Source organism: Pocillopora verrucosa, chromosome 1 (genome assembly GCF_036669915.1).
Source record: "Pocillopora verrucosa isolate sample1 chromosome 1, ASM3666991v2, whole genome shotgun sequence".
Lineage (NCBI taxonomy): Eukaryota > Metazoa > Cnidaria > Anthozoa > Scleractinia > Pocilloporidae > Pocillopora > Pocillopora verrucosa.
The window spans coordinates 4460841-4472883 of NC_089312.1; the positions used below are offsets into that span (position 1 = coordinate 4460841).

The 12043-nt window shown below is 39.6% G+C and overlaps 2 protein-coding genes across 2 annotated transcripts; one reads left to right on the plus strand and one right to left on the minus strand.

The window, feature by feature from the left end:
- Positions 1-469: 469 nt before the first annotated feature.
- LOC131800190 (zinc metalloproteinase nas-13) lies at positions 470-7663 on the minus strand. The gene is made up of 14 exons (XM_066168724.1): positions 7526-7663; positions 6847-6927; positions 6353-6484; positions 5844-5964; positions 4912-5087; positions 4285-4533; positions 3656-3688; positions 3371-3487; positions 3264-3275; positions 2563-2676; positions 2183-2377; positions 1801-1995; positions 999-1127; positions 470-636 (listed from the first exon to the last, which is right to left on the minus strand). The coding sequence occupies exons 1-14, from the start codon at positions 7569-7571 to the stop codon at positions 632-634; spliced, it is 1605 nt and encodes a 534-aa protein (XP_066024821.1). The 5' UTR covers positions 7572-7663; the 3' UTR covers positions 470-631.
- A 3318-nt stretch (positions 7664-10981) lies between these two features.
- On the plus strand, positions 10982-11941 carry LOC131800132 (somatostatin receptor type 4-like). Its single transcript, XM_059117812.2, has one exon. It carries the CDS (start codon positions 10982-10984, stop codon positions 11939-11941), a length of 960 nt encoding a protein of 319 aa, XP_058973795.2.
- The last annotated feature ends 102 nt before the right edge of the window (positions 11942-12043 follow it).

The following is a 12043-nucleotide window of genomic DNA, read 5'->3' on the forward strand; positions in this document are numbered from 1 at the left end:
TTTCATTAAAAAACAAAACAATTAAAACAATCACATAACCTGGCACTTGGCAACGTTTCATAAGCCTATGGCCATCTTTATCTAATATAATAACGGATAATTGGCTAAAAAAACGTTCTGCAGGACGTCATGGGAACCTATGGCATCTCGTTAAATCTGAGTTTCAAGCTATTTTTCTTGACCGGTGTTTTTAAAGGAATCAGTACGTATTATTGAAGTCTGAACTCTAGCTCTTGATGGAAAAAACTGTTCCATTTTTTCACCCGCCGCAAGAAAAACGAAAGAGCAAAAAAACAAGAGCAGGGATTCGGGTTAATTAAATAAACCTAACCATACTTTACAATTCATCCAAAATATCTCCCAAACCAAGAGATTGTAAACATATCCTCTTACCCAAACTGATGGTATTGAAAACGGTCATCAGGCCCAGGCCCATGCTATGCTAAGTTTCATTAGAAAGCTCACACGATTTTCAGTCAGGATCATTACCACTTTTAATTTCTTTATGATGCATCAACGAACTAAGCAAAACTTTGACTTTGTAAAGAAAATGCTCTCTTCTTGTATGATCCATGGTAAGTTTGCAGCATGTAACAGTCATGGGTCCTTTCGTGTTTCAACAACGAACGGCTCAGCCTAGAAAACAAAGGACAGTGGGTCTCTTCAGTATTATGTCCTTATACAGGAAAGGTGGGTAGGAAGGTAAGTGATGCAAGATCCAAGTTATCCCCAGTTGACTACAAAACTCAACCTAGAGTCTTACTTTCCTGAACATGAACTAAACCACATACAGATATTTATTTTAACCACAAAAAAAGTGTCTTTAAGGTTTTCTAACGATCTTGAGTTAACATTATGCCAACTATTCCTCATATTTTTTAAAGGATATAATTTATATAAAACTAATTCTTAGTACCTAGACGTTTCGAAAAGAGTCTGTCATGAGTTCCATCATGACACCTCGCTTTAGAGCTAGAAAAACGTCAAATGATACTCACTGCAGAAGCCGCAAGTCCACTTGCAAACCTCTTTGACGTAATCCAAATAGTTAGGATCAGTGCACATTCCGTTTTGTTTGTACCCTGGACAGTACTGAGGATAAACATCCTTACAATTCCCTGATCCACCTAGAGAGAAAGCAAAACGAACAGGTTCATCCCCTTCCCCTTCCCGAGCCAAAAGGCCCGCATTTCTGAAGCTCACAGCGATCGCGACTTTTGTAACATGAAGCGATGGGGAGTATTGCTACTACCCCTGAATGGAACGATAGTCCATTCCAGGGTTACCCCAAAGAATTTCACCTGGTACCCGAGATGAGAGGCATTGTGAGAGTAACGCATCTAGCCCCTGTCTGGCCCAAGAACATTATACAGTAACTCTGGTCCGGGCTTGACCTTAGACTTCCCGGTTTGGAATTTAAAGCGGAAAACTTTAGGCCACCACACCTCGTTAACTATTTACACATGCGCCCTGCGGGAGGCCTGAGCTTAAAAGGCTCCTAGCGTATGCGTGAGTACACGCTTTTTTGCATGTAGACCTTATGGGGGCCTTATGAACTAATAGTGAGAAACATATGGAAACTCTGTGGGAAAGGGTCAACACTTTTCACATACATTTCAAATGCTTTTCACGTGCCTTTCACCTGCATATGAAGATTAGACTGCGCTCAAGTTTAACCCTAACTAGCGCCATTAACAGGAAACATGAGACTTTTTAGACGGTACTTGCATAAAAGTGGCCACTCTTACGATTAAGGATTCTTCCTTTCTTCGTCACATTGGTAATAATCGTTTTACCTACCACAGAATCCGCAGGTAGCAGGGCAGACACTGGTCATGTAGTCGACATGAGTGGTGCACATTCCCCTTTTCTTGTAGTCGGGACAGTATTTAGGATAAACGTCTTTGCAGTTTCCGGTTGGTTGTGTGGTAGGCTTGGGAGGCTGAGGTGGCTTAGTTGTACCAACAGGGGGTGGGGTAGGCGCTTGAGTTGGTCCTGCATTGAAAGATACGAAAAAGTAGCTGCATATATTTTCGTGTTTATCTTTTTCTGGAATGTTTGTAAGCAGCGCCATTAACAGGAAACGTGAGACTTTTTAGACGGTACTTGCATAAAAGTGGCCACTCTTACGATTAAGGATTCTTCCTTTCTTCGTCACATTGGTAATAATCGTTTTACCTACCACAGAATCCGCAGGTAGCAGGGCAGACACTGGTCATGTAGTCGACATGAGTGGTGCACATTCCCCTTTTCTTGTAGTTGGGACAGTGTTTAGGATAAACGTCTTTGCAGTTTCCGGTTGGTTGTGTGGTAGGCTTGGGAGGCTGGGGTGGCTTAGTTGTACCAACAGGGGGTGGGGTAGGCGCTTGAGTTGGTCCTGCATTGAAAGATACGAAAAAGTAACTGCATATCTTTTCGTGTTTATCTTTTTCTGGAATGTTTGTAAGCAGAAAATGAAAAAATTCATTGCGTTTGACTTTCATCAGGAGTTAATCAAGAATTCTGGGTGTAACAAAACTGACAATATTCTTTGCTGACTCGATAAGTTTCTGATTAATTCACCTTTGCACTGAGCGCATGTTCTCTCACAATGCGCGTTCATCCATATTGGGTTCTTAGAACATTCGCCACCAGCTCCCCAGGTCTCGCACGCCACTGGGTACACATCCTGACAATCTTAAATTTAAATCGCAGGAAAGTCAACGAGGGATAAAGAAGCAGGTAAGAGAGATATTTCAGCAAAGAAAAGACCAGATTTTTGCGAGATCTCCAAAAAAGTAATCGCTTTACAAACCACGGCGAGTTCCATTAGTGTATTCTGTAGTTATGTTTTCCTACGAGCTAGATATATAATGATGTTAAACAATGAACATATTGTGCTATTTTTATACCTTTCAATGTCTCCATTTCAAAGAGTCAAGTGAGTTTAGGAGAAACGTAGAACTCGTTCATTTAGTGATTACATTGAAGAAATGTAAAATGGTTTCCGTGTTTACATAGCCTGATGTAAACACACGGAAGGTTGGGAGAACACGAGATAAGCGTAGGAAACCACGACGCGAAGCGGAGTGGTTTCCAGCTTATCGAGTTTTTCCAGCTTATCGAGGGTTACGCTGTTCCATCTATATATGTATCTTCCTTACTCTTACGTGACATCGCACTTAAATTAATATGTAATATGAATTGAAGACTCTCAGACTTTGGCGAAGATTGTGCATATACTCAACGATAAATGATTCATGTTTAAGATCCATAAAGCTCACCAGAGGGGGGCTCTGCAAATAAATCAAACAAATGAATAAGATAATTGCGAAGAAAATAAATTTAAAAAAAGTGCAATCTTTGAATGGTCAATATTGTGACATCATACCTCCGCATGTTCTGCAGCTTTTGGCGCAATTCGTTGACATCCACATGAGATTGAGCCCGCATTCACCCGAGTTCATCCAACCTTGACAGTCGTTGTACTTATCCTCGCATTTACATTCTTAGGGAGGAGAAACAGATTAAACAGAGAGGTAAAGTGAGCATGATTTTTACGGCCAGCGGCAAACAACAAAAAATTGAAACTCGTGCAGTCTGCTTTCATCCATTTTCACTCTTTACGCAAAGTAGAGGGGAAAAGAATCGGTTAAAAGGTTGATGATCAACTCACGAGATGGATCTGGATTTCCACTTCCGGGCAAAACTGCAACAACAAAGAACGGCAGCGGTCAATGTAGCTATGATCGAACAGCTAAATCAAGGACAAATACTTAAACTCGGCTTCTTGTTGAGTTTTAAATGAAATTAAATATGGCATGGAACAACGGATAATTGGGTCTATAAGGATAAATTATAATCTTATCTGCTCTCCTAGCCAGCCTTCATTGAGCGTTTGCTGGCACTATCAATGCCAATGAGGCCTCGGTTGAAACGAGAATTATGTCTTTGGGCAGTGATCCAGTTATCAATTACAACACCAATTTTGCAGAGGGACTGGTGCAACACTGATTACCTGGAAATCTCATTGGACAACTAGGTCTTCTACAGGATTTTGCATAAAGAGGGTCTTATATTAACTTCTCAGTGCCACTTGTGTGTGTGTTGAGGGGAAGGGGGGAGGGAGTGTTTTAGCAAAATTTAACATTACTTTTTCTTGGCAAAGAGGGAGGCTAGATGTATCCTTGGATCTCATCTTGATTTATTTACCTTGATCATGAAAATAATAATAAAGAAAATAAATTGCCAAACAAAAATGTAAGAAACGGCAATAGCTCTAGCTTCAACTGCTCTCTAATTTACCTGTAGGAGGAAGTTGGTTTGTCTGACAACTATAAAGTTTGTTGATTTTCTGTATGTCTTGGGGACTGAACTTCCTCAGGTAAACTGGTGTCACTTCGTACGATGGATCTTTCTTAACAAGCATAGTTGGACGGCAGTAACCGTTGGTAAACGCAGAGTTCTCGTAATGCATGATGGATGTCAGATCGTACTTGAAGCCTTGGACATCTGCCTCATCAAAAGTGTACTTGCGAAAAGCGTCCTTGAAACCTTTAAGATTGAAGAGAAGATCATAGTTAATACTCAACAGCAAGATTAAAAAGGAAAAGCTGAGCAATGATTGGACTCTGACATGAAGCCACCAGAGGCTCTGCTTTTTTCAGATGATGTCATCAATCCAACAAAACTTTTTGCTCTTCTACTTTGAATTCATTGATTCTGATGAGGCACCGCCATTGTTAGAACAAACAACATGTTAATCAGAGAAGATAAACAGTAAGTACTCAGAGTACATATATTCTAGGCTCAGATAAAATGAATAGATCATTACAGGGAAAACATAACAGAACATTGGCCGACGCGTCACCAGAAAATTTACCTTAGATTCCAAAATCTTTTTCGAGAAGGGATATAAAAATAATTTCTCACCGTACTGAACGTTGTCCCACAAAATGTTTACATTATCGTCACGGTCAGGCCTGTTATGTTCGTGAAAGTAGCCGATTGCGTGACCAAACTCATGAAGAACCAGGCCAACATACTGGCAGCCATCTCCCATATTAAGGATTTGTTCCCCACCGATCGCGCCCACCATTGAGTTACATCTACAAGAGATTTACGAAAGAGAAACGTTTCCGACGATAGTTATCAACCGTTTGGCTTCGAGGGCTCGGATATCCTTCCGATATCCAGGAGTATACCAAAGATATGTCTCCCAGGCTACCTCAGGTCGTAAGCAGGCAGAGGAGCCCATCCGACATGCCATCGATCGTGAGGAAGGATGTGAAGGGTTACACTGTTACGAGTAGTAGAGACAGACGACGTCTGAAGCTCCTTCCCACCTCCCCCTTTCACCCATTCCCACTTACCTGACAAAGAAACAAACCCTTGAAACCTCGACTACCCATCACTTAAAAGAAGCGGAGGGAAATTACTACTGATACTTATTATATGGCTGACCCCTGGAAACCAAGGTATAGCAAGTTACGTTTTTTTGATTAAGGGAGGCCAAATCAGCCTTTCTCCCGCTTGCAGTTTCCGCCTCGCTCCCACAAAGTATAACTTTTTTGCAATAATGCTTTAGCCAAATGCTTCATTGATCAGACTTATTCAGTCAAGCCCTCCAAAAACGAAAGAAAAAAGTCCTGTGGTGGCCTTGTTCCGTTCAATCGCCAAAACTCCTTCCTGTTTCTTCATAATATTCTCTGTGATATTTATACTCCTAACTGAGAGACTAAAAATAGAAAAAGGTGAAATTTGAGAAACAAACGCTGGTGTTTTCCAAACCTTATGAGAAAAAAATTGTGTCATGTTCTCAAAAAATTAAAATTCTCACTAGTCATTATGTTTAGACACCTTACCCTGATGCTGGTTTGACAATCCTGATATAATCTCTTTGGTTCGTCCTCTTCACAAATTGTAGACATGTGTATTTATGATATTCTCTGATGCCTTCCTCGATCTGGCTTTTCAGGTGATCATCTAAGCCACAAAACAATGAAAGGAGGAGAAGAAGGAAAGGCAAGTTCTACATATATTTTAATGAGTGAATAAATGTCATAAACATTTAAATAGATGGATAACTGACTAACTGATGCCGAAAGATGTGCAATATTAGTTTATGCTTAAACAGTGCGTAATGTTGAAAGCGCATTCTCATTGGTTACCCAAACCCCGAACTCGCGCGGGATTTTCTCCCACAAATATTATCTTTGAAGGAAAAAAGAGTTAAAATCATCTTTTTGTGCTAAATTATTCCACTGTTTTAGTATCTACCTAAACAAATATTTACCTCCACTTCGACGCCGTAGTAGTTTTTAAATACCGCAGAAAGCACTGCAAGAGTCGCAATGTTTGGTGTCTTACTTACCCACGCTGGAATCAAGAATGTAAGGCACCACTCCATTTTTCCATAGGTTCACGTTTTTCATGGCATTTCTGGTTTCTCCACGGTATAGAGAGGCGGTTTTGCCGTCCAGCATGATATCCCCTTCGACGATATCTATGACAAAACAAAAAAGTTTACTCCTTCAACCGCAAGAATATCAACTGATCAGTTTTTAATCTCTTAATTTAAATCAATAATCCATCAGGTTCTCTCTTTCGGGGTGCTACTATACGAGGAGAACAACATCACTTTCTTGCTGCTATACTTTTTCATAAAAGTTGAGTCATAAAATTTTGTGTTTTATCAGATTATACCCTCCAAACAGTAACAACTGTTTTCAGGACAAAGTGTTAAAAATTACTTGGTAAATTTGCATGATTTACACTTCTGAGAGATAAAAGATGGGTGTGTAATGCAAAGGCTGACATAACTATAAAAATACACACTAGGCATCAAATCAAATCAAATCTTGTTACCTCCAGCCCGCAAAAATGTTCTCACTTTGAAATTCTTTGTGAATATACTGTAACCTGGTGGCTTGGGAGACTTCTCAAGTCCTGTTAGCAAAGATCGAAAACGCAGTTATAAGAGGAACGACGAGTAAGTATGCAATGAATCCTCTTTAAATTTGGATTGTTGCGGCATTCGAAGCACCTTTCTAGCTCAATTTTCATGCATAGTCATAAGTGACCTTAAGGCTTTGGAGTCTACTTTCAGCGGGGAGAGGGGAATTCTCTGGGGTAGGCATTAAAACTGAAGTAGGAAAATTCCGGTGAGATTAAAACCTAGAAAAGAAGTGAGGCCCTTTTTTTAAATTTGCCACGGTTAGGACATCCATTTAGTATTGCTTCATTGTCTGTTTTGAGTTTTCTTTTTATTCTCACATCGTCAGCCGCCGACGTATGCCATGTTGAACTAAAGCATCTATAGTAATAAATAAGCATTTCGAGCGAGAGTTTGGAAAGGACACTAAAATGGCAAGAACATAGAGGGTCAAACTATATCTGATTACAAATCCTACGAGGCTGATGATGATTGCAAATTGTAACTGAGTCAAAACGGTGTTGGTATTACCGTCTGAGGCTTCTGGACTCCGCTGTGAGTAGGACCAGAAAGAAACTCATTATTTGTGCTACAAATACTTATGCATCTTACCATGAGCATTAAAAACCGCCAAGACTAGGATGAGAAGTGTCTTCATCTTGATTCAATGGTCGAAGCTGTAACTGTTAACGGAAGACTATGCCTGCCTCCCTAAAGGTAAGTGGAAGGTAGAGATCACTTCTTTTATGGGGTGGTTTTCGATTGTAGCTCTTGGCCATCTGCACGTTTGTGTTAACAAAAACTATAAAGAACATATTGAATTTGGTAAATCACCTTTTATAATTCTGTATAAGTTGGTTTGTCCAGTCCGCAGCTGTGTGTATGCTCTTTGAAATTTTGTTTACTCTTGTCTCGACAACTTTTATTGTTAAAGGACAATAAATGAGACCAAAAAATTGGCATTATTTGTATAATTTCACTTATTCACGACTTTTTTCTACGTTTTCTTTAACGAAGATTGTACTTGCTTCACGATCTCTCGTTCAATCCAAGAAGGTAGGCCACGCGTCATTGGTAGCTCAAGTTATAGACGCTTTTGGCGTCAAACTATCCCCTTCTCAACTCTGTGAATATCCCGCACGCAACGGTTCAAAACAGATCTCTTAAATTTCTCGGTTTCCTGCATAAAACTTAAACATTAAACTCAGAGATGCTCCTGTGATTTCGTTTCAATAGTTGTAGGATCAGCTGAGTTACCGATCTATCCTCTCCGCTCATATTGCGTTTCTTAGTATGTACAATCAGTGAACGCTGAAATAATACTGACATTGCGTTCTTTCACAGAATGAGGTGTACGGTACCAATGTTTACTTTAACTCCATTATCAAAGTCATCAAATAAAATATCTCATGCTAAACATGACACGGTTATATCATTTGAGGATGATGTTATTGTCACTGACATATGATCCTATTGAAGATAGTATGGAGACTGTCAGTCATATTCATCGGTTTAAATCTTCGCGAGCGACGCTAATGCAAGCATACTTCCAGCAACTGAACCACTGAATATCCAAATTAAGTCTGCAATATCTATGGTTTGATTATAGGATATTATTACACCCATTTTGAAATCACTGATGGTCCCTGTAATCTGATTGGCTCTAATTGGTGCGATTAATCACAAATTGCACCATTTTTTGCTTTAAATCGCATCTTTTCCCCAGCCAGTGAGGAGGCTACACTAAAAACAAAAAAACCAATCAGACTTCAAGGCTTGTTTAAAGTAACCGATCATATTGCAGGAAGATGAAAGACATGGAGTATCATATGGCAAATTTTGCAACTTTTGTTTCCAAAACTCTTATTTTTTCCTCCCAAAAAATGGATGAATTTAATTTCAAACCAGCTCAGTATTGTATTAATAAAATATTTGAAGTGACCAAGTCCTGTATTTGGGCGATTTCAAAATGGATGTAATAAAGTGGTAATTGAACCTCGTGTTGTGCAATTTTGGTCTGAAATCATACTTTTGATTTCAAATCGAACTCGCGCTGCGCGCTCGTTCAATTTTGGAATCACGCGTATGATTTCAGCCCAAATTGCACTCCACTCAGTTCAATTACCATTATTAATACAACTAGAAAATCTAAGATCTCCACACTGTAAATCATCGGTCAGGTGATCAAGTTGACACTTCTGTCTTTTATCGCAGTATACTTGTAAACATTTCAAAATTCGTATCAGTATTCTTCAAAGCCGGGCCAAGCCATTGCTTTTGCGACAGCCGTTTTGGCAATCATCGTGGAAGTTGTTATGTAAGTCCATCATGCAAACGTTGCCCCAGAATTTAGTTTTGTACGTTGCTTTGAAAACAGCCGGGGTGAGCCTCGGTATTGCTCAAGAATAACTGGTGACATCAAGTTTGCTCCTTACTGCAAAAAAATTACATTTTAATTAAATGATTCGGTAAATCTATTTTTCCGTAAGAAAAGACCCCAGAAACTCACTTGAAGTTAGGGCAACATGTTAGTAGACGGAGAGAATGTTAGTTATGAACTCATCTTCTCTTTTGGTATTTGGTCCACTTGAAAGCTGAGCGACTTTTGTCATGGGGCCCTACAAAGAAGTAGGAAAGTCCCAAAGAAACAGTAAATGGCAACAAAACACACTTAGAGAGACCTAATAAAGATTGCTAGGATTTCGGTGGAGCAGCGTTCGATGATTGCTGAGTGACCATGACAAAAAGAGTACGAATCGAGTAAAAGTCGTAAAAACAAACTAAAATCAGTCAAACTGTAAATATTTCTAGTAGCCAATGCAAACGCGAAATGAACGAAGCAAAAAAGCACGAAACGCGGGGAAATGCGACTGATCCAGTCACGATTTGTTTATGACTGGTCGAGAGGAAAGCGCGCGGGTTTCATGGGCCATTCAAAGACCAACCACAGGGGCAAATAACACAACATTCATTTGACAGTCCAAAGCAATCCGCAATTGCATCAGTTTTGTCTTAATTTGCTCTGCCTGCGTTATACAAAACTGGCGCCATCCTTTTTAAACTAACGGATTTAATACTGAAATCGAACGCAACTCATTCGTTCTCGTTTTCCTGCGCTTCAAGCAATTTTCTTGTTTTCATCTTGACTTCTCATTAAAAACCAGTGATATTTTCCTTTGTTCTGATTGGCCGTTGTACTCACTTTAGTTTTGGCTAAACGACACTCAATCGAAGCGCTTTCTTAAACAAAACAATCGTAGCATCCCATTACTTCCTACACTCGACTGAAAGTAGTTCCGCATCATTTCTGATTCTCGATCGTCAACCACTCTAATAGCATACAACCGGGTCAGCCAGAGCTAAAGCGAATCGTGAAGTTATCTGTCAACTTTTGTTTGTCTGGACAACCCATCAGATGCAAAAGCCACATATTTATTCACTTCTTTGGCCATCTTTAAAAGTCGGTCACACGCTTGGGACCAACCACCGATTCTCAGTATCAGTATAGATATTATATTTGTCAACAGGGCTGTCAGCGATAATAAAAACTAAACAAAACCAGGTGCAATTTCAAGGGCGGTTATTTTTCAGTAACTCCTGTATAATTCCGAGTTCCCTTTGTGATCATTCACCACTTAACAACATGAACTCTAAGAGGCTGTAAGGTGGATTCTATACGAAATGTAACATCGGGATCTCGTTTACTAATTTGTTTTGTTTGTTTTTTTATTTTAATTTTGCACACAATCCCTTAGATCTGGTTTATCAAAATGAAAATTTAATCAAATACAATCAGCCACTAAACTGCAGATTCTTGACCTAAGATCATTGGTTAAAATTGTCTAACTTTAAATTTACATGGACATCTATATTTGAAAAAGTGTGAAATGAATCAACAGCTGAGCAAAGAGGGCAATAGAAGATAAAGTTGTCACCCTAGACATCGATCATTGCTCTGCCCCTGTCTCTGGGAGGATAAAAAGAGGATTGAGGACCTGACCCATGTATATTACAAGCGGTGATTCTCAAGAAAATTAGTTTTGTACAAAAGTTCCTAGCGATTTCAAAATGGAGTTAAAAGCAGTCATAACCGCGTTGGCTTACAGCATATTGATATCAGGCGCCTTTCTAGGAAACTTAGTGGTGCTATTTGTTATAAAAAAGTTCCAGCACATGCACACCACGACAAACTTCCTATTGGCAAACCTGGCTGTAGCTGGTCTGTGGATAGCATTTTGGAGTGTTCCTTTTGTTATACTTAATTCCTTGACCCACGTACATGAAGAAGGAGGCCAGTTTTTGTGCAAGTTTTTGTCCATGAACAACATGAGCGGGATCTCAATTGTCGTGAGCGTGGGTACAATGACTCTCCTCGCTGTAGAGAGATATTTTGCTCTGCTTAAACCGATGAACACGCAGTTAAGAATAGAGAAGAGCGCAGTATGGAAGTACGTGACGGGTCTTTGGTTATTCGCTACTCTGCTTAATATGCCTACCATTCTTTATGCTGAGTTTGACGAGGAAAGACAAAAATGCGTGTACATTTGGAACCAAACGCCATACGCTGTTACCATCGTTTTTTTCGCTGCGTTTTCCGCGAGTATCATAACCTTCTGTTACGGTAAGATTTTAATAGAACTTTACGTTAGCAAGACAATTTGCAACGAAGGTGTTGAGGAAGATCAGGAATCAAAGCAAAAAGTTGTGAAGTTACTTCTGATCCAAGTTATCGGGTTTTTCTTATGTTACGTTCCATTCGTGGTGGTCGAATTTGTGATACCACAGAAACTTCCCATTTTACACTACATTTGTACCTATCTTCTGTACTGTAGCTCGACTATAAACCCGATAATCTACGCACTTCGCTGCTCTAACTATCGCAAAGCATACAAAGAAGTCGCACTGGAGTTTAAGGAGCGAATGAAATGTTGTTCTTGTAATGTGAGACCAGTGCAACAGAGCTTCTCTTCAAGTGGAAAAGAGTCGACACGCGCTCCAAATTATTACACTTCAGATCAAGTAATCTGATTTCTACCCCGCAAGATCAATGTTCACGTTAGGTAATGGACATGGTATTTAAATCATTTAATTTAAAAGATACCTTGTTTAATCAGGTGGAGAAAACGGCTA

What these genes read in the sequence shown, in the direction of transcription:
- LOC131800190 (XM_066168724.1), bottom strand. Translation starts at nt 7,571, where the DNA reads ATGAAGACACTTCTCATCCTAGTCTTGGCGGTTTTTAATGCTCATG. An exon ending in GGCGGTTTTTAATGCTCATG is followed by an intron (nt 6,928 to 7,525) that starts GTAAGATGCATA and finishes CTTTGCTAACAG; the next exon opens with GACTTGAGAAGTCTCCCAAG. An exon ending in AACATGCGCTCAGTGCAAAG is followed by an intron (nt 2,378 to 2,562) that starts GTGAATTAATCA and finishes CTTTCAATGCAG; the next exon opens with GACCAACTCAAGCGCCTACC.
- LOC131800132 (XM_059117812.2), top strand. Translation starts at nt 10,982, where the DNA reads ATGGAGTTAAAAGCAGTCATAACCGCGTTGGCTTACAGCATATTGATA.